This window comes from Misgurnus anguillicaudatus, chromosome 1 (genome assembly GCF_027580225.2).
Source record: "Misgurnus anguillicaudatus chromosome 1, ASM2758022v2, whole genome shotgun sequence".
In the NCBI taxonomy this organism is placed as follows: domain Eukaryota; kingdom Metazoa; phylum Chordata; class Actinopteri; order Cypriniformes; family Cobitidae; genus Misgurnus; species Misgurnus anguillicaudatus.
Genome location: NC_073337.2, coordinates 1,523,404 through 1,546,906, shown reverse-complemented (window position 1 = coordinate 1,546,906; position 23,503 = coordinate 1,523,404). Strand labels below are relative to the sequence as shown.

Sequence of the window (23,503 nt, the reverse complement as noted above, 5' to 3'; positions counted from 1 at the left end):
TGTAAATTGCATGCCCTTATCAATGGTTTTGAATGCGCACGTCTGATTTTGCGCAAAACATTATGCATTAAAACAAAGAAGAGAAATTGGCTCTTATTGGGTCTGTACGAGCATGAGCCGCCTTGATGGGGTCGATTTGGGAGGATTATCGACCCCTCACTCTTCTGCATTTATCAATACGCATTGTGTCTCTCTGTAATGAATGCTTGGAAAAAGTCAATAATACAATAAAAACTGGGAGTCTTGGTTCTTTTTAACATGATTGAAAATTTGATGACATATATTTCTTTTAGTTGAACATACTCGTGGAAATAAAAAGAGACCTGGACATTTATAACTTGTCTCCCCAAATAAATAAGTTTATTGGAGTTTTGGCTGTTGCGCATGAAGTCTCCGGGGTTCGAGTAGCCTAATTTTTTTAATGGAAATGATTTTATCAGATAGAAACTCATGACATACTCAAGCAAAACATACATTATTTACTTTATATCCCCTCAGTGTGTATGGCATGCGTTTGAATGATCTGTCGCGGTTTGTTCACCGGAGCGCATTGCGCACATGGTGCTGAGCGACTTTTTGTGTGCTTGAGTTTAATATTCTGGTTAGGATAAACCTGAACTTACAAATAAGAAATAATTTATTTAATTATCCATTCAGCAAATAATTCTCTCATTGCCTTCAAATCTAAAGTTCTGAATATCTGAGTTTGTATAAAAGTCACTTAATGGGCTTTTTGGGGGATTCAATATATTGCCTATTTTCAAAGTATTCCGGCTCCTGTATCGTGTAGATGGGCCTTTTTGTACTGTTCTGAAATCAGATGCATAATTTCAAACCAGCAATTAGACCCTCATACATGGTCCCTTACCAGCAACAAAAAGAAACCACTGCCACACCCATATTCCCCTATCAGAAGAAATAGATTTTTCATTAAGGTCTGGGTTTATCTAATCCAGTTGTCTTTTGGTTGACTGTGTCTCTGATATGGTACACACTGGACAGAATGACAAATTCTGTTGTTTCTGAAACTCTACAATGCCATTGATGCTTTATTCAGGTTTTAATTATGTGTTTTTAATGTCCTTTATTAAATATAATGGGTCAATGCTATCTAGACAGACTGTTGGAATATTAATTTTGCATTGATACATCTCTCTCAGATGTGGCCCTTAGATGTAAATGGTATTGCTTTGACTATTGACATATAGTAATAGTGTAAAAATATATATATGTCATATAAATAGCTCCCAGATAATTTGATGAAAAATGTTTGCATCTGAGCATATTTGAGACAATATTGATATCTCTTCTAAAGGGAGACTTTTGAGATTTCTTCCCTGACATGCAGGTTCTTATATGGACCCCCATCACAATAATGGAAAAGCAACGGTGGTGTCAAGAAGCTCTCTTTTGATTTTTCTTTCCTGTGGGATCTTTTTGTGTACAAGCATTCAGCTAATTCTTATTCCATGTGATTACAGATGCAGATGAATGCTCTGAAGCCACAGACGACTGCCACATTGATGCTCTGTGCCAAAACACTCCAAAATCCTTCAAGTGCATCTGCAAGACTGGTTATAAAGGAGATGGCAAGCACTGTGAAGGTGGGTCAGCTGGATCTTTCTTCCCACCCACTCTCTGTTGTCTCACACACAGAGGTTGCACTGTGTTAGTGAGGGCATCCTATAGGCGTCTATTATTTAATATAGCCGCTGATATTTTTTATACCCAACCCCAAATCTAAACGTAATCAGGCGAAATTCAATTTATGTCCTTTATCATTTTTAAAATTTGCCTGCACATACACCAACTCTGGGCAGGTCATCCAGATGTTCCTCAGCTCCTGCTGTGGGTCGTAATTAGTTTGGAGGAAGTGTACTGTGAAGGTGAGAGGTGCTTGGAGGGTAAAACCTGCTGTAGTCTTTACACCTCCCTCTGCCTTTCTGCCTGAGAGCACCGCACAGCTGGAGCGATTACACATCATCACCTTCTCACAAATACACATTATGGCACTGCTCTCACAGACATACACATCTATTGTGCATGCTTAAAACATACTTTGTGTTCTGTCATGCATATATGTAACCCAGTCTGGGAAAACCCAGCGAAACTACATTTTTGGGTTTTATCATAATGTACAGAACATTCTGTGAAAATATAACCTTGATATCTTTAATACTGACATTTTAAAGATTGAAATCAATGATTAAAATCAATCTTTGATGCTCATAATCTCATCATTAGATATTGAGACCTTAGCCTGGATTTCACAGGCAGGGTAATATGCTATTATACATAAAGTATACAGGTGACATATAGATGGATTCAAAAAGCTTGAGTGGACAAGCGAACTTGCTTCTATTTGGCAATTTTTTCTAATATAATACAGACTTTTCATTACATTCATGCATTTAGCAGATGCTTTTATCCAAAGCTATAGTGCATATCAAGGTATACATTTTTTATGAGTATGTATGTGTGTTACCTGGGTTCGAACCCATGAACTTTTGCGTTCCTAACACAATGCTAAGCTATACAGGAGCATCATTAGAAGTTGTTTTGACAGTAACATTGAAAAATCGCATATACTTGAGCTGACACAGACTCCACAAGTTTGATTTGTGATTTTAACAAAGTACATCTTGTACATCCTACTGAAAGAATATCTGACTTTTTATGCAAAAGCTTCAGCAGTAACAACATAAACAAACAGCTTTGCACAAATAATCAACAACAACAGAGTCCTTTAAGAGTAGTTTATTTCTAATAGCAAGCAAAATAAATAACAAGTAGATAACCTTAGTTTATATCATAGCTAAAGCGAATCAAAAACGACACGTTACTGAGTAAAATGTGCACTATATAATGTATACAATATTAACGACAGATTAGCTGCCAACCTCCCTCCATCCATGATCGTCGTCTCCCCTCATCTTTAGAAACCAAAACATTTGTTATTTTTGATGAGGTATTTGATTCAGAGTTCAGTTTAACCACTAGCCAGACCGTTAAACAAACATAGACCGGTAGTTAAGTTCAGTCCAGTCGTGTAACGTGACAACGCATGTGCGTCCTTTGAAACCGTTCAATATGTGTTATGTGTTTGTACATAATTTGTAACTTCTTTGCGTTACATTTTTCAAAATGTTAAAATGTGACCCTGTCTGTAAAATCCAGGCTAAAGTCTCATAATCTAATGCATCAAAGATTGATTTTAATCTTTGACATGGTCTTACTCAGTCACTATTAAAGGTTATATTTTTACATAATGTTCTTTACATTACGCATGATGGTTTTGTAGAAAATAAGAAATCCTCCACTAATTAATTTAGCTGGTTTTCACAGGCAGGGTAAAAACGTTTATTTCTACGCTCTCAGTCTTTCAGACCCCGCTGTATGTATGAACTTATGAACATTATGTAAGGGATAATGTATAGGCAGCCGGTTGGGACTGAAGTGGATTATTTTGCTATTACAACTGACTGCCTGTACATTATCCCGCTTATTACTCGGCTATTTATCTCCTAAGTAAGGTAAGGAACATTAAATATTGATTTGAAATATTTTATTAACTAATTTTTAACAAATGCGAACCGTCCAGGAGGAAAACACGTTTATTTTCAGTTTTAAGATCACACTATTTGGTTTAATCATTTGTGAATATAATGTCATATATTATTAAAACACATATGTATATTTAATTTGTGTGTTAAACTGTACCTGTCAAATGATTTGCAGCATCCAGGTTACCGTGTGTTATTAGTTTTGAGCAATTGTTATCTGGAAATAACAAAGTTGCAAATGTTGCGACTGGCCAATCAGAATCAAGCATTCCAACGAGCCCTGTAATAAATAAATAAATTCGTTAGTTACCAAACACCGAATTTTGTGTTCAAACTGAGCAAATTCGTCCTGAATTCTCATTAGGTGGACTGTCAAACTGGTGCGATTGAGGGCACAAGACACACGGGCGTAAATGAGTTTGCGAGTACGTGTGGATTTGAAAGGTGATGGACACTGAAACAGTGGAGTTAGTCTTTCTCTGCTGTTTCCTGTTATTGTACACCGCGTTCTTCATCTGTGTAAATTGTTATTTTCGCCTTCTCTCCATCTTGCTGTTTTCCCCACATGTGTTGAGCTTGTGTTTCAGGGTGAGGGAAAATGTGCTCTCTACCTATTATGAAACCCGAACCCAGTTCTCAATGCCATTAATGAATTAGGTGGATTTGAAATGGCATCGCACCAGACTGCTCCTCGGCTAACGCTCGAAACTCCGAGGCCAGACAGCGTGGGCTAAAACAACATCTTTCATTTTCTCCAAGGAAACACGGGGAATGTTCTGGACTTTACAGAAGCTTTTTACTCCCACCTTCAAACCGCAGTCTACGGTTCGAGAGCAATGAGGCTGTCAGTTACGCCGAATCCAAAAGGTTTAGACGTTCGTGTGTCGTCTTAGTATGTGCGTTGATGTGTGCGTCTCCCCTATTAAAGTCCTTATGCTGTCCGTCTGTCTGTCTGTAGTGTGAACGGACATTCCGTCCACAGTGTAATGTGGTGTGTTTTGGGAAGGGAAAGGGGGGGCTATTTTGTCTGAAGCGAGAAGCTCATTAACACCCCTTTATACTGATCCACCCACCCTCTAATTAAAGCCCTGCATGTTTGCCTTTGAAGGAAATTAAGAAAACACTTGCTAAACGCATGTTTTCATGCTGTCCGTCTACACAGGATGCCGCATTGAACACGCTAAGACGATTTATCGTGTTGTTTTGTTGTTTCTCTTGGGAATAAACAGAGAGGCAATCCGCTTGTTAAGTCTGATGTCACACGCCATCGCTTCCAAACACTCGATCGGATGCTTAAAGCAAATAACAACAATACTAATAAACACTCACATTGTGCTTTAAAACTATGGAAACATCGCAATCATAACCTGAATCCCCATATTGAAATACCAAAAGACCAGACGGTGACTCATCTTTTATGAATCATTAAAATATTGGTGTCCGGGGTGCCGTGAGCCTGGAGAATGTAGTGTACTAGGGTGACCATACGTGCCATTCTTCGCGGACGCGTCCTGGACAGGATTTCGGTGCTTCTTCCGGAAGTTGTATTTGTTGACCGCATATGGCATTCAATTAAAAACATAAGACATACAATCATAGTTTCATTCTTACCTTAAAATATAACCGTTGCTTTTCTGTAATAATAATAATAATAATCCTCTATGACGGGCGACAAATACGACTTCCTGAAAACGCACCCGAAATCCTGGACAGGACGCATCCGGAAAGAATGGCCCGTTTGGTCACCCTAAGTGTACAGGATGAGTATATAAAAGTATAGCTTTGTGTGATATGAATAAAAAGCGCTCAATAAACAAATGTTGAGATTGTAGTGATCGGAGGCTTGGACGCGAAAAACGGTATTCCTTACATCACGACTTAAAGGGATAGCACACCCATAAATAAAAATGGTTGATTATTAACTCAGGCCATCCGACATGTCGGTAAGAACAATATATTAATCTTCAGCAGATTAAAGGGACAGTAAGTAGGGTTTTAAGTGTTTTATTAATCAAAATAAATGTCTTTATTCATGACATCGTTGGTGTCAAATGACCTCTGCCAGTGATCTGACTTTTCTTTGTAAGCTTAGAATTTCTCCACTTTACTTACATTGAACGGGTAAGTCCAAGCAGGCTTCCATATCGTTCCGCCGTATTGATAAACTATAATAGCAGAGAGGGACAAAAAGCACTTGCCTACCAACGCGTTTTCATTCAGAACACGTGAACTAGCTGAACTAGACAAGGAGATCAGCGATTACATAACGGCTACCGTAGTTGCAACACGCATTTGGAAAGGCGAGGCGCTAGATAGCACTGTTCGTTTGAATGCAAAATACAATTTCACCACTAGATGGGGGTAAATCCTACTTATTGCCCCTTTAATAAAAAGATATTATGCAGAAACCGCAGTGCTCTGGGATTCATACAATGCAAGTAAACTGTTTTTCGCCCCTTTGAGAGTTCAAAAGCAGACATATCCAATACTAAAGTGATCCCCACGACTCCTAAAGACATACTGATGTCTTGTGAAGCCAAGCGATTGGTTTTTGCATGAAATTGAACGTAATTTGTGTTTATATAAACTGCCTACGCTAAACCTGATCTTTTTCTTGTGGTGTTTGATGGCGGTTGTCAAACCAAAATAGTGTCTAAAATTTTGTTTAAATTTGATAAAAGACCAAAGTTTGCCATCAAAATTTACGGATCCCAGTATGAATTTATATACTTTATTAATCATGCATATACATTAATTAATGAGATTCATCAGTGGGTGGAGCTTAAAACTGACCTCCCATCCCCAAGTTCTTGAAAACAACAAATCCCCCATAATTCCAGAGCACTAAGTGAAGGATTCACTATGCGTTTGCTTGCAGGGATGAATAAGGAGATTCCTGTAAATGTGACTCGCATCCAATAAACGATGTATCGGTCCATTTACCTGGGTGATAAATGTATTGTCTGTTTTTTTCTCTCTTTCTAATCCTGTTTGTTTCTTTCTCATCTGTCGGTGGAAGTTGCCGCTGTTGAAGAAGTGCTTTAGTCTGTGTATAGATGTGGCTCATGTGCACGTAATAATTGTGTGCGTTTGAATGTGAAAATGATAGAAAAGATTACGGGGTGGGAGGGGTCAGCGAAGAGGAGACAGATAAATGGAATGAGAGATAGAGGTGTCGGCACATTACTAGGCCATTGTCTGCCTGGTGTCTACCAACTCGTCACAGCGCTGCAGATGTTCTGATTGGCTGGAAAAGTGTGGCCAGTCTTCATCACTGACCCTCCCCTCACAGGACACTTCAGATGCTGTATATGCGGCCACATACGCTTATAGACATCTGCACATTAAAATTATTACTGGAGATAATGTACAAACATCTCCTGAAGGTGCTGGTCTATCATGGTGCTTATTTTTATTAATGCTTCATATAAATGCACATGGTCCTTGACATCTCCTATGGAGTAAAGTATCTCTGGGGAAATTATACTTTTTCTGTCCTTGACCACCAGCCAGACGCCTCTGTCTGGTCATACAACTGTGTACAAAATGTACAATGTAAAAAATGCTGGGTTATTTTCAACCCTGCGATGGGTCAAAAGGGTCTAGACTAGCGTTGGGTTAAATGAACCCAGAAAATGTTCATATTTGGTCCAACATTGGGATAAAACAACACAGTATTTTGGGTTTCAACCACCCAGCATAGGTCAAATTACAACCCCTTAAGGCTGGGTTCATCCGTTTTTGACCTTATGCTCGGTTGAAAATAACCCAGCATGAGAGTGTAATTGGGACTTACCTGTGCAAAACTTGCTGTCATGATGCTTGGGTGTTCGGGGTGGTTGCTCACTGGCCCGAGCCGAAAGTCTGTTCCTAAATCTGTTCCTAGTTGTTCTGGCACATCCTCCTACAGATGGGTTGTTTTCATCCTTGCCTTAAAGGGGACATTTCACAAGACTTTTTTAAAGAGTAACTAAACCCTAAACCAACTTAATGATCTGTAAGAATGATGCTTTATTAGTGCTGTTTATTGATTTTAGTAAGTTTTTTGACATTTGACACGTGTTTCAATACTACAATATATGGTGTAAAAACGTCTGAGTGCTGCTCTCTTCAGGTTGAACGGTGGCTACTGCAGTTGAATTTTCCTATTGGATGTTGGGTCCAAAAAATAACTCGTCACGTAAGCAGGTTCAAGCTCACCACGCCCTTGTTACGATCTCACCACACACTTGGTACGAGCTTAGTTCGTCCCCTCTATCTCCGTTGGGATCTTCTGACATCACAAGGGGAGCCAAATTTCAATTACCTATTTTCACATGCTTGCAGAGAATGATTTACCAAAACTAAGTTACTGGGTTGTTCTTTTTCACATTTTCTAGGTTGATAGACGCACTGGGGACCCAATTATAGCACTAAAACATGGAAAAAGTCAGATTTTCATGATATTTCCCCTTTAAGTGTAATCATTATTTAGAGAGATGCTTTCTTGAACAGGGAATACCAAGTACAATCTAAGAGATTATAAGAGAGGTCAAACTGGGACCAGAGAGACTGACATGAGGATATAGAGGAAGAGAAAAGAGATTTGCGAGCAATCCATGCATGATTGCCATCCAATGTTTTTTTCCTTTAGGGTTTTTGCCTAATTTTAGCCTTGGCTCACACAAACTGAATCTGACTATGTAAACCATAAGAGTGAGAAACTTTACAGAAGCGCACATTGGCGAGATGTCCGTGTTTATCTCTCACTTTTCAATTTTTATGAAGCCCTTTTCACACACAGATTACGGAAAAAACACGGAACAGGGATCTTTTGATTTTGCATCATTTATGCTTCCAATGATTTTCCGGTATCTGTGTGTGCATCCACACACATCTCGAGAAGATCCCGTAAAGACACGTGACCTGAAGTGTACTGTATAATCTGCAATTTTATGGGACTTTTTCGGGGTTAACGTGCTGCATGAATGAGGTTTTAGGCCCATCTTCTTTTCCTCCTCTCTGCATGGCATATTTTCCAGCAGTTAGGATTTGGCGGTGAGGTGTGTTTTTGTGGATAGCATTGGCTATTAGGGTCATTGAAGTGTTGCCCCCCGCCGACTCCACCCCTGCTGAGGTGATCGTGGAGGTGCCTAATCTGAATGTAAACACTACTGCTTTCATTAGAGATGTGCATGTGTTGATGGCAGATCAACACTGTCAGGTCGCCGTTGGCTGATGTCAACAGTATCTGCAGATCAGGAAGTTTATCAGCTGGAAGCTAACTAGCCAACCACCTTTTTTAACAACTCTGACCCCCACACCTCAACTGGCACCCTAGTACCTTATATAAACCCTGTTAGCCATGCTAACCTCCATAACACACACAGTTTGAAATTGTTAACGCTTTCATTCGATCGTTTCTCTCTGTATTTTGATAAAGCCACTGATTACCTGCTCGTTGTTAATTTTAATGTCGATTTTATTGTGTGCTTTAGAGTTTGTAAACCAATCTCTGAACTTTAACCAGCACTGAGGATTTTTTTTATTTCTCATTTATGTCTTATTTGCCTTCAGGGATTTCTGTCTTTATCAATCTTTCTTGTTCTCTTTATTTCTACATTTTCCTTATTCCCATAGATCTAGCGCTCTTTTGTAGAGTGTGTACTGTACACTGGATTATGGTTGTTACCAAGGTCCTGCTTACATTAGTGTATTTTTGGCACTTTTTCCGTTACAGCCGAATTAAAACGTTGTCACGTTAAAGGCGGCTGTAGTGTTATATGTTCTCATTAGTGACAAAGATGTTTAACAAAGTGCTTATGTGTTTGTTTTTGGTGTTGTGTCATTAATAAACACACAATGTACTTAAAAAGACAGCTTTTAAACAATTGAAAGTCTGCAAAGTCTAAAGCTCCGTCTCCATGTTATTGTATACACTGTTGTTGCGGCTGGTCATTGTCATCTTTCGTAATGGTTATATGAAAGGGGATTGTCGAATCAGGGAAAGATATGCAATGATTCAGAATGAATGCATTCTAAAAGTAAAACGCATTGATGTAAACAGTCCAAGTTTCGAACAAACATACTAGTGAAAATATTCTTCTTTTAATGAAACAGGTAAATAAATAATGAAAATATTTAAATTAAATTATAAAAATTGCATGCTAAACGTTGTTTAACAATTGTTTGAACAACGACACAAAATAACCAATCAGTGCTGTAAATATTAAAACATAGATGTCGCATTCGGCAGTTCCAGACACAATGCATAAGTGAGCTGCGCGTTACATATTGCTTCGGCGCCGATGTTGTTAACATGTTAGAGCATTCACATTGCATGTGTGAGCAGCGAGTCTATGCGGCATCCATTCAAAATTAAATAAAAACATTGGCATGCTAAACGTTGTTTAACAATTGTTTGAACACCGAAACAATTTAACTAATCAGTGCTGCAAATAATAAAATATTTGAATTGTTATATATTTTAAAAATTGGAGAAAGTAATTAAGGTTAAAATATAGAGGAGAGCGGGGCACAACCTAACGCTTTTTGGTTTTGGCTCAATCATTAAAAAAATAATTAAGTTTGATTAATTATATTTTTACACAAGCAACACACACATCTCTGCTACAAATCAACATTTGAATTTTGTTTCTATTACTTACCATTCTTGGACAATTACACCAAACGTGATAGAAGTGCAAACGTGCAAACTTACAGAAGTGCAAACTTACCCCATAGGTGGGGTTAATGGTAACAGGCAGGGGTTAGTTGTAAAACTTACTAAAAATTAAGTTTGCAGGCAAATATTGTCTATATCTTGAAGTGGATATTTTTTATATATCTTTCTATAATAGACAGGTATCTACAGTATTCTTCTCTCATCTAACCATAGTTCAAATATAAATGGATACAAATGTCTAAATATGTGAAAAAAGCAGAACAGTTATGACATTTTTTTTTAATATGTGACCCAGTCAGTAAAAACCATACTAAAGTCTCAAAATCAAATTCTGAGATAATAAGCATCAAAGTCTGATTAATTTTATAGATTTTAATCTTTGACATGACCTCAATCAATGTTAAAGATATAAACAAAAATACATTTTTTGACACACAATTTGTAGGCAGCTAGCAATCATTAGTGTGTAGTCTGATTTAAATCAACGGCAAGAATTACACTAACGTTAGCTGTTTTCATATCGTTAGTGATGAGGGGTTACCGTGGGTTCACACCAGCCGCGTTTGAGGCATCAAATTCACGTCTACCGCGTCTAGTTTGCCGCTTGAATATTTTGAGTTTACTCACTTCATTCGCGCATGAAAGCCGCGCATGAAATTCAAGTCATCGAGACATTCACGCGGAAATTTGCATCATGGGAGGGGCTTCTGCGACTACGCTCGCTTCCTGTAATCTCGTCACTACAAGAGCAAGCTCCTGATTGGTTAACGTGGTGCGTTTTTCTGCCAAAGTTAAAAAATGTTAAACTCAGGCGTTTGCTGCGGCAACGCTCAATTCGCGCCGTGCTAAATGGCTCATTCACACCGCAAGACCTCCAGACGCCCGTCAACGAATCTTCACATTGACTTAACATTAAAATCCCTCGCGCTTGACGCCTCTACCATGCCTGGTGTGAATGCAGCATTAACACAGAGTTAAAACTAACAAACCCCGCTGGGTGAAAATATTTTCAAGCCTACCAAAAAAGTTGCTAAGAGCTGCAGACAGATTTCAAAATGATGCTATGTTTTAGTCAACAAGACACTGTAAGATGACATAGCATTGGTTTTGGTATCTTACACAGCCAACTCAGAAATCGAAAATAAATCATATGATAAAAAATGTACTTACATGCCACCAAAACATTCTTTCATCAATAACTCTCTGGAAAAACATTATACATTTCCATAAATTTGCGGGAGGCTGTCTTTTGGCAGGGTGAAAACAATACGAGAAAAACGAATCGCTCAACCATGCGCATCAATGTAAATGGTCCGTGTTTTAGTTTTTTAGGTTTTGCCCCGCACACCCCTACTTCAATTTTTGGTATGGTCTTCACACTTAATATTAGATATAATACATTAAATTCGATTCAAATATGCAAATTCAAATATGCGAAACACAGTACTTCTACAAGGGTAAAATACTATAGTATGTTTTTTATTTTTGTATTGGCTTAGTATTGAGGTGTTAGTGATGTCCTTACTTTAGATAAAACTACAGTGAGATGTAAACTGCTCTTGTTTGTTGGCTCATTGTTTATACAGTAGATGTTTTAGTTATGAGTTGGCTTTGTGTTTGTGTAATCCAACGGCCATTTCCTCAGAATATGCCAGAGCTCTGCTGTATTCTTTGATACAGAAAAAACAAACAAAAAATAAAGTATTAACAGCCGTATAATTTTGTGTGCTCCAAAATGTCTGCATCTCTCTGTGTTTGAAATACTGACAGTATGAATACGTGTTTGAAAGATTGATTTGAAAGGTTTGTTTATGAATCAAAAGAAAAACAAGCGTTCTTTAATGCACTGCTTTTGTAGATGAAGTTTCACAGTTTGGTTTTTGGGAGATTTTTTTTAAAGTAATGTGGATATTTTTAGTTTGTTAAATCACACACATACAAACACTATGAGGTAGTACTAAACATAAAACAGACACCTGTTCTTATGGTCTGGCAGATATTCTCTGTCTGATTTTGACGTATTCAAGTGTGTGAGTGAAAGAGAGAGAAATCTTGTGTTTATTTCACTATCTCAACTGCTGTAAAAACTCAAAGGAGATGAAGACCTTGTTACATTTGCCAACTGTTTTTAAACCTCATTTAACCTCTGTTTATTATTGTTAACAGGATGTGAACTTTAAGTGCTTGATAGCAAGCACCACTATTGCTAATGCTCATAATGTACTATATGGGTTATGGATTTAAAGTCCTCCTGTATTCGGAATTTTTATCACTTAAATCTCAAAGCAGCAAAAATGTAATGGCGCTTTTCCATTGCATAGTACCCCACGGTTTAGTTTAGTTTGGGTCGGGTCAGCTCACCTCACTTTGGCGTTGTTAGCTTTTCCATCGAGTTTAGTATCACTTCGTAGTGGGAGGGATTTTAGGCGTGTCGTTATATTTGCGCTGCCCACAGCTGTGACATCATACAAGTGAGAGGAATGTTGTTGTACATTCCCATAAATTTATTTATTTCTCAGTCCGCCACAAAATTAAAATTGACCACCACAAATAGATGTTTGCACATCGCGTTTATCACTAACTCTGTATCACATGACAGTTTCAAACACCCGCGGCGTCAGCCGACGGCGCTCCGCTGAGCCTCACTGAAGTTGCATTTAAGCATATAATGCTGACGTGCCTGTCGTGAATGTTCCGCCACAAACTGCAAGTCTGGAAAAAACTGTTATGGAGTCCCTGATTCTCAACATGTGGATGTTTTTCATCGCTAAAAGGGAGTTTGGGAACTTATAGCAGAGCACAGATGACAACATGTTTGCTCGAGACAGCGCAAGCTAGCCTAGCACAGGTAAAGCTAGCGATGACGCTGTTAGTGACGTTTCTTTCAGACCAATCAGTGATCTACAGTGTTTTCGCGTCACGTTTGGTATCAGCTCGGGTCGCTTGGAACCCCAACCGAGGTGGTACGAAAAAAAGTATCGGGTACCACGTACTGCACCTAATGGAAAAGCTCCCAAAAGTAAGCTGACCCGACCCAAACTAAACCAAACCGTGGGGTACTATGCAATGGAAAAGCGCCATAAGTGTGATAATAATTTCTAGATGCCTTAAAATAACTTAAATGTAACCCTACACCCTTGCCACATTTAACATATGCTGATCTATGAATATGCAAATGAATCTCCACATCTACTCAATAAGCAGCTCGGACCATGTTAGGAATATGCAAATGAGCACCCCCCGCATCAGCCAATCGCGATTAAGCATTTGCCTCGCTACCAATCAGAACGTCCTTGAAACCACAAAGCAAAAAAACTCTTTAACATGTGCAAGCATTCAATTCATTACCTTGAAAACGTTAGTGCTAAAGTTCATATTGTTATGTATCTGAATGCTTCCATGTGTTCATGTGTTCATATCTTTTTCAGACATGGACGAGTGTGAGAACGACTACAACGGTGGCTGCGTGCACGACTGCATCAACATCCCCGGGAACTACAGGTGCACGTGCTACGACGGGTTCATGCTCGCAGACGATGGGCACAACTGCCTCGGTAAGACCCTACAAAGCACACGCACATTCTCACACGGAGGAGAGTCTCACTCGTCATCTCTTTGCCTGGCTGGTGACCTCAGCGATGACCCCCTCAGCAAACGTAAACAAATCTGCTCCGCCGATCTTCCGGCCCCGAGGCCAGCCGAGGCGCGTCTAGCGGCAGTGCTCCGGCTCGTTCTGACAGGAGCACGCCAAAAGGAACCTCGCGATTATTTTCATCTCTTAAAAATGTCACCCAAATGTCACCAGTGGCGCAATCGCATCCAATTCCCAGAATTCGCCAGTCAGGTCAGATGTTTATGTTAGCGGATAGAAATAGAAGTAGGGAAAGAAAGGCCGAGAGAAAATTAATAACTTGCCATCTCGTATTTATTGAAATAGTTCAAAGATGAAATTCCACGACCCGGCGAGTCTCATGGTTTTTCTGGATTGCTGTGGGGATTTAGGAATTTGTTAAAAAGTGTTTCTTTGGAGCAGAGCTGTCTGCATTGCCCCTAAAAGTGAGTGCACATGTGTCTTTGGTTAAAACAGACTGATTTGTGGTTGCTTTATAGTGTCACGTTGACCATGTAGTACAGTACAAACATCATTGTTGATCAGGAGAGAGATGATAACACTGTGTTTCAGTTAGATGCTGTTAGATGAGGAAGCCCGGCTGCTCTCTTCTCTTCCCTGCTCTGTGCATCCATAGCAAATATGTGCACCGAGCTGACTGTGATACTGAGTTTGAAGGCCTCGATAAACTCTTCATCAATTTGCACTACTAGAACGTGTTTTTAGCAGGGCTGAAAACATAATAACCCAAAAAGGTTCCTCACTGAAACCGTGTATTGTTTCACGGATGGAAGTGCTACAATAAACACGCACATAGGAGCCAATCCCATCGAAATGGCTGCGCCGCTTTCCTCCTTCTTTTCAAAGAACTTGAGCATCTTTTCCTGAAAGTGCGCTGGAAGTTCTATTTGATTTGATTTTGTTCTAAATTACGTCCCATCATTTCCTTCTTCTACTTTTGTGTACTTTTTTGTCTCTTTCCATTTTCAGGAAAATACTTTGATTGTATCATGGTGTAGTAATGATAGCAGATACCATAGGATACTGTAGTAATTCTACACTCACCTAAAGGATTATTATGAACATCATACTAATACCGTTTGACCCCAGATTAAGAAAAAGATGGCGGCGCGCGCGGTCGCAGCGGCCTCTACAGCTCCGATAGAGGGTGTAAATGTCGGTGTTAAATGTTTGTTGCAGTAACCAAACACGGGTTATCAGGGAAATAGGGAATCTGGTTTTAAATATAGCAGTGAAGCTCTTAAGATTTTGAGCTCAAACAGCAGCTACGGAACACCAATTTCAAAACTATTAACAGCGAAGCTACAGGAGCTAGGACTACTACGCAGTCAAAGGTCCACCTCGGCGTCGCCTGACTCAGCTGCCCGGGAGGTAAGACACCGAAAGCGGTGCGGAAGGACCCGGAAGCGAGGCAAGCGTTCGGGTGTTTACTGGAGGCTAAAAGCTAACTCAAGCCGTCCAGCCCTCCCGTCAGTGCTATTGGCTAATGTACGCTCGCTGGACAACAAACTGGATTATCTCAGACTTCGAATGACTACACAGTCTGAAACAAGGAACTGCAGTGTGTTTATTTTTACAGAAACGTGGCTTCATAACAACATTCCCGACACAGCTATTTGGCTACAGGGGCGGACATTGTTCCGGGCAGATAGGAACACTGAGACCTCCGGTAAGACCCGCGGTGGCGGGCTCTGTGTTTATATTAACAACGACTGGTGTGTAAACAGCTCTGTGGTCGCTACTCACTGTTCACCACAGCTAGAGTTTTTAATGGTGAAATGCCGGCCGTTTTACTTACCCCGGGAATTCACTGCAGTCATGATTGTGGGAGTGTATATTCCTCCAAGTGCTAATGCTAACGAGGCGCTGCGTGAATTGTATGATACCATCAGCGGGCAACAAACAGCTCACCCCGACGGTTTTTTTATTGTTGCTGGGGATTTCAATCATGCCAACCTGAAAACTGTAGCACCAAAGTTTTATCAACATGTGAACTTTGCCACGAGAGGTAAAAATATGCTGGATTTATGTTATACCAACATTCGAGACTCATACAAAGCAAGCCCTCGTCCCCATTTAGGATACTCGGACCACCTTTGTGTACTGCTCGCTCCAGCATACAGGCCGGTGGTGAAACGCTCTAGACCAGTACAGAAAACCATTAGAGTTTGGCCGGAAGGAGCTGTTGCAGCCCTGCAGGATTGCTTTGAGTGCACTGATTGGGACATGTTTAAGGAAGCAGCTAGTTACGATCAGCAAACATGCCTGGATGAATACACAGACAGTGTGACTGGGTACATCGAGAAGTGTATCGAGGATGTCACTGTTTTAAGGACTGTAACTACGCGCGCCAATCAGAAACCGTGGCTGACAGCAGAGACCCGTGCCCTACTTAGGGCAAAAGATGCTGCCTTCAGGTCAGGGGATGGAAGGCTCCTCCGAGTAGCAAGGGCTCAGCTCTCCAAGGCCATCAGGAAAGCAAAACGGATGTATGCGCAGAAGATATACAACCACTTCTGTGATGCCAAGGACCCCAGACGTATGTGGCAGGGTATCCAGGCCCTAACAGACTACAAAGTTACAACACAGGTCAACAATAGTGACGCCCACCTCCCAGACAAGTTAAACAACTTCTATGCACGGTTTGAAGCCATGAACAGCACGCGAGCTCACAAGTCCACACCCACCCCTGAAGAGCAGGCATTGCATCTGGACCCAGCCGACGTGAGGAGGACATTATCCAGGGTCAACCCACGCAAAGCTGCAGGTCCGGACAACATACCGGGGAGAGTGCTCAAGGACTGTGCCGACCAGCTAACAGGTGTTTTTACTGACATATACAACATCTCCCTGAGCCAGGCTGTGGTCCCTGCAAGCTTCAAAAAGGCCATTATTATTCCGGTGCCGAAGAAGTCAGTAGTGACATGTCTAAATGACTACCGCCCTGTGGCGCTGACTTCCATCTTGATGAAGTGCTTCGAGCGTCTGGTCAAGAGGCATATTCACTCTTCACTCTCCGCCTCACTGGACCCTTTGCAATTCGCATATCGCTCCAACCGCACTACTGACGACGCCATCTCCTACACACTGCACTCTGCTTTATCACATCTTGACACTAAGGACGCATATATCAGAATGCTGTTCATCGATTTCAGTTCCGCATTTAATACCATCATCCCCCAGCAGCTGTTTAGTAAACTTAGACTTCTGGGCATTAGCACCCACACCTGCAACTGGATTCTAGACTTTCTGATAGAGAGAACACAGTCTGTGCGCATTGGCAGCAGAACATCAGGTTCCATCACACTGAGCACAGGGGCCCCTCAAGGTTGCGTTCTCAGCCCATTATTGTTCACACTACTCACTCATGACTGTACAGCCAAGTTTGATTCCAACCTTATTATCAAGTTTGCCGATGACACAACAGTGGTTGGCCTCATTAGTGGCGATAACGAAGCCCGATACAGAGAGGAGGTGGAATTATTGCTAGGTTGGTGCAAAAACAACAACTTATCCCTTAATGTGGATAAAACACAGGAGATGGTTGTTGACTTCCGCAGGATGCAATCTGAACATCGCCCACTGGCTATCAGTGGCTCAGAGGTGGAGAGAGTCAGAAGCACCAAATTTCTTGGCTTACACATTTCTGATGACCTCACCTGGTCTGTTAACACCGGAACCATACTGAAGAAAGCACAACAACGCCTGTACTTTCTGCGGAAACTAAAGAGAGCACGGCTCCCTTCACCCATCCTTAAAACCTTCTACAGAGGAACTGTGGAGAACATAATGACCTACTGTATCACAGTGTGGTTTGGAAACTGTAAAACACACGAACGTAAGTCCCTGCAGCACATAGTGAGGACAGCAGAGAAGATTATAGGGGCCTCTCTACCACCCATCCAAGACATCTTTACATCACGCTGTGTGAACAGAGCTTCAGCCATCATAAAGGACCCCTCCCATCCCTCACATAGTGTGTTTGTCCCGTTACCATCTGGTAGGAGGTTATGCAGCATCAGGACTCGCACTACAAGATTCTACAATAGTTTTTTCCCTCAAGCTGTCAGAGCCATAAATACCAGGGTGCCAGTCATCATACCGTTGTCATAAATTGCTGTTCCCCCCCCCCCCCCCATTGAAGGACTATGAGCTTAATAACTTTAAATAATAATGACTTTCTTATGGTTGAGTTGCACAATTGTTTTGGATTTTACAGTACTGTATGGGTTACTGTTGGTATGTATTGTGTGTATCATGAGGTGTTGTTATATGTATTGTGTATGGTTGCACACGGATCTGTATGAAACGAAATTTCGTTCAACTGTATACATGTATACAGTAGAGTGACAATAAATTAACTATGACTATGACTATGACTTTCGCCTTCAGAACTGCCTTAATTCTATGTGGCATTGATTCAACAAGGTGCTGAAAGCATTCTTTAGAAATGTTGGCCCATATTGATAGGATAGCATCTTGCAGTTGATGGAGATTTGTGGGATGCACATCCAGGGCACGAAGCTCCAGTTCCACCACATCTCAATGATGCTCTATTGGGTTGAGATCTGGTGACTGTGGGGGCCATTTTAGTACAGTGAACTCATTGTCATGTTCAAGAAACCAATTTGGAATGATTCGAGCTTTGTGACATGGTGCATTATCCTGCTGGAAGTAGCCATCAGAGGATGAGTACATGGTGGTCATAAAGAGATGGACATGGTCAGAAACAATGCTCAGGTAGGCCGTGGCATTTAAACGTTGCCCAATTGGCACTAAGGGGCCTAAAGTGTGCCAAGAAAACATCCCCCACACCATTACACCACCACCAGCCTGCACAGTGATAACAAGGCATGATGAATCCATGTTCTCATTCTGTTTACGCAAAATTCTGACTCTACCATCTGAATGTCTCAACAGAAATCAGACCAGGCAACATTTTTCCAGTCTTCAACTGTTCAATTTTGGTGAGCTTGTGCAAATTGTAGCCTCTTTTCCCTATTTGTAGTGGAGATGAGTGGTACCAGGTGGGGTCTTCTGCTGTTGTAGCCCATCCGCCTCAAGGTTGTTCATGTTGTGGCTTCACCAATGCTTTGCTGCATACCTCGGTTGTAACAAGTGGTTATTTCAGTCAAAGTTGCTCTTCTATCAGCTTGAATCAGTCGGCTCATTCTCCTCTGACCTCTAGCATCAACAAGGCATTTTCACCCACAGGACTGTCACATACTGGATATTTTTCCCTTTTCACACCATTCTTTGTAAACCCTAGAAATGGTTGTGCGTGAAAATCCCAGTAACTGAGCAGATTGTGAAATACTCAGACCGGCCCGTCTGGCACCAACAACCATGCAACGCTCAAAATTGCTTAAATCACCTTTCTTTCCCATTCTGACATTCAGTTTGGAGTTCAGGAGATTGTCTTGACCAGGACCACACCACTAAATGCATTGAAGCAACTGCCATGTGATTGGTTAATTAGATAATTGCATTAATGAGAAATTGAACAGGTGTTCCTAATAATCCTTTAGGTGAGTGTATATTGTATAGCATGAAACTTGCGTTAACTCTGATGTCTTTCCAAACCCATGCTGTTATATTTTCTATATTGGTCAGGTTTTATTCTGTCTGCTGACAATTTCTTCAGAACCACCACCCCTTATCACTTTCTTAACTTTTTCTTATTATCAGTTATCAAATCTCATTCTTTCTTTCTCTCCCTCCCCTCCCATCTCTCTCTCTCTCTCTCTCTCTCTCTCTCTCTTAGTATTTGTATTGGTTATCTTGGCTTTGGGTCCCATTGGAGTGACTCCAGGCTGTTTCCCTTGAGGCAATAGACTTGCTTTCTATTTGACATCTTTATTGTGGAATGTCTCAAATACAAGTCTAAATGATGGCTCTGGGAACCAAGAGCGGGCCGTAGAGGCCATCAGCAGTACCGAGTACTGTTTTAACCCCCCATTCTCTCTTCTCATACTTCTCTCTTTATTTCCTGCATCTATTTCTCCTCACTTCTGTCTTTATATCCTCTCTTCTCCTTTCCCTTGTTTTTAACCTGCCTCTGTCTTTATTCGTCTCACTCCTCTCTTCCACCCTTCCCTAGAAATAGATTGACACAGAAAATGTGAAGCATTTAGAGATCAAGCTAGGCTTTTTTCACTCCATCTCTTTTTTCTTCCTTTTCATCGTCTCTTCTCAATCTCACTGTAATCTGTATTGGCGAGGTTAAGTGTTCCAGGTGCAATATAATACTGTATCAGTTGACACATGTGGGGTATATTGTTGATTTCTACAGAAAATAATGAAGAAACTAATACGAAAAGGAAAAATGTAGTCCTACAAATAGTATGCCAGATTCATTTTTAGTACCCTTGTCCTATTGTGCACAAGTTGATAGATTGAATATAGTTTTACATTTACATTTATGCATTTGGCAGACACTTGGGGCAGATGTATTAATAAATTTACTACAGTCGCGATTCACTAAAGACACGCAGTGAAGAATTTGTGCTGAAAAGGCGTGAACTCACTGACCTTATTGCATTTGCTTTGTAAGTGTTTCCCTTTCAGATACAAAATTTATGCAGAGAGAATATTTATATTAATTACACATCAGGATTTAGCAAGGTTTGCCCTGCTTGGTAAGGTTTGCGGCATTATTTAACACTTACATTTTTTCCGCTGCTCTTGGTAGGTCATTATGGAAATTAGATTTTTGAGTCTGTCTTCTTTTAGGGTGCACTCTAGGGTTTCCCGCAGAAAATTAGTTAGTTAAGGTGGTAGGCGTGGGCGGGTGGGTATGTCTGGGGGCGTGGCAATCAAAGGGGCGTCATGATAAAAATTAAAATATTTTTATTTAAAACACTCAAATCAAAAATAAGTTTTAAGAAACTATGACAGAAAATGAACACATATTAAATTATAAATGAATTCAATGTTTGTACCTCTAATGGGAATAGCTGCGTGTTGAAGTGAAACTAAAGGGTTAATAAACACAAACTAAAGCAGATGTTGTAGAACGTCTGGTGAACGATAGCGCGAAGATTGTAAAAACCAATTATTTCCCACTATAATTACATTATTTTAAAGGAGTGTAACTACTGTAGCATGTAAATAATGCACATAAATAACGTGAGCAAGAGCGCTCAACAATTATATCTAATAAACAGGCACATGAAACCTAAATAGCAGGTTGCTCAAACAACAAAATCACCAACTAACTTACTTTAAATAAACAAGAACTAGACTAATACAATGACAGGCCTAAATAAACCCAAAACATAAGTCCACTTACAGTTCTCACGGACACGCATTTCGGCTGTGTGGCACGCATGCACGCTCACGGTGTGAAGCGGGTCCACGCTATTCGCCGAGATGTTTTATCAACTGGCTATTTATCCTCCAGACAGTGAGGGACCACGTCTTTCTCTCATTCCGGCCGTGTGATGAGCGTGCCGCTTGCGGTGTGAAGCACGTCCTCGCTATTTTCCGAGATGCACTTGACGGCCTTTTGTGCAACTAATTATTTGGATTTTTTTGGACGACCTAGTTAACCTGATAAGGAACACTGTGCCGTACACGGTACACCCCCTCCCTTGCACGTCAGGCTGCATTACGTCATTGTAACTTTGAAGCATTAAATCTTCAAAATATACGGTCATGCGGCACATCGTTGTAAAGCTTAGACTTTTGGGATTCCATTAAGCGCACACACAAAGCATAATATGATTTTTAGCAGTCATAAAACTGTAATCTAGTTGTTAGTTACCTGAACCAGGCGGCGCCGATTTAGGATATTTACTTACCTTTAAAATCTTCCCTTTATCCGCTTAGGTGAAATTGTCCAAAACAAATTGTTCATAAATCCCCAAAAGTCCAAGAAAATGGAATATCCAAGCCTTTAAATCCAAAACAATTTGTTCATCTCACAATCTTGACGTTTCTGACCGAATTACAATATAAATAGTGTAAACAATTAGTTCACTAACGGACATTCGTTCGAATCTCACTTTTCATTCACGATTTATAATAAATATATTCGGATGTCACATTTATTGTGCAACGTCTGAGGAACAAATACGCCCCCTTGTGGAATTTCAGCCGTTCCATAAGAGGCTACGGTGGTAGGGTTTCCCAAATTAGGCGGACCACCCAAACTGCAAAGTGCTGCGGGAAACCCTGCACTCATATTAGGGCTAACCCAACCAAACCGTGCTCGGGGGCGGTTGTCCCCCCTCCTTACTTCACCAGAAGCACGCACTCACACTGTACTTTGACCAATCTGAGCCCGGGCGCGCTTTGATCAATAGGATGCAACAAAACTTCTAAATAAAACAGGATGTAAAGCGCTCTCCTAACCCTGGAGCCGATCATTATGTTAACTCTATGTTTTTTTTTCGGAGTCGTTTGGCGCGCGGTGACACATTGCTGCCCGTGTCTGTCGCATGTGCAACTCAGACATTCATGTAACACTGCTGCGTGCATCAGAAGGTTTTTAACACCTCTGCAAGGGTACGGTACAGAGCAATCACACTAAACAAATCAGGTTTTGGTGGGTCAAATGCGCCCGGGCACGGATTGATATGGATCAGGGATGGGCAACTTTGATAATGACGAGGGCCAGCATTTTCCTCCTTTATACCAAGGGGGCCAGTACAATTGGGTTCCTCCTTTATAGAGCTATTCTGGCCCGAGTATGACCCGTCAACCAAACCAGTGGCATTGGTTTTAACCCGACTGGACCCGAATGTAAACTGACGTTTGCGCAGTCTGCAGCCCCGGTGGCCTCGTAACAAATTTGGAGAGCTGCTCCATTTGTTTATATGACGATGACACCATGGTAACCGCTAAAACGTACATTTAAAAATATCTGACATGTCTGTCTCAACAAAAATTAACCTATTGCCAGCCACACAATGTCGCAAGCGCTCTTGGCAAACAGGGGACGTTTGAAAAGGACATTGACACACACATGCGAGAGTTCAGGGCTTCTCGGGTCCGTTCGGCAAAAACACATTCATTTTAAATAACCCGAGACCCAATTATTGTACCCGACCCGTGTCCGAGGCACGCGTGAAACTTTTAGACCCGAACCTGATCGGATCTCGAGTCGGACCTCAACGTCTTCTTCGCATAAGCCTAAACACAGGCTTATGCTTACTGTGACGATCCGCGGGACCTAGCGCCCCCTCCTGGTTGGGAGTATTTACGTCCTAATACAAAAATCACTATTTTAAAAGTATTTGATTAAGTATAATGTGGTCCAGCGGGCCGTATTAAAATTTACCCTGGGCCCTCGGGCCGCCAGTTGCCCATCCCTGATATGGATAGTGAAAAGTGTAATATATAATATTGAAATGAAAAGTGTAATATAACGTGTCAGAGGGTAAAAGTTCGCCAAAGAAAATCACTCTGATAATGTACACATACTTAAGTAGTGAGTAAAAATACTTTACACCTACAGAAATGATTTTCTTTTGAAATAAACATTATGCCACACAGATCTGAACTAATACTGAAAAATTGCTTTAAACAGTTAAAAGATTTCCCAATCATGCAAAATGTGTTAAGCCATAGAAAATATGTCATGTGTCAGACTGTCATATCGCAACCCGCATTTCCTGCTAATGCATTTTCCTTTCTGGTTTA

At 40.8% G+C, this 23,503-nt stretch overlaps 1 protein-coding gene across 2 annotated transcripts in view; it reads left to right on the top strand.

Moving 5' to 3' along the window:
* Window positions 1-23,503, top strand: part of scube1 (signal peptide, CUB domain, EGF-like 1) — a 101,456-nt gene that overhangs the window by 405 nt on the left and 77,548 nt on the right. For both annotated transcript variants that reach the window (XM_055190661.2, XM_055190662.2), the window contains exons 2-3: window positions 1,482-1,604; window positions 13,656-13,781. In XM_055190661.2, the coding sequence (XP_055046636.2) occupies window positions 1,482-1,604; window positions 13,656-13,781 (249 nt within the window). The remainder of the gene's footprint in view (window positions 1-1,481; window positions 1,605-13,655; window positions 13,782-23,503) is intronic.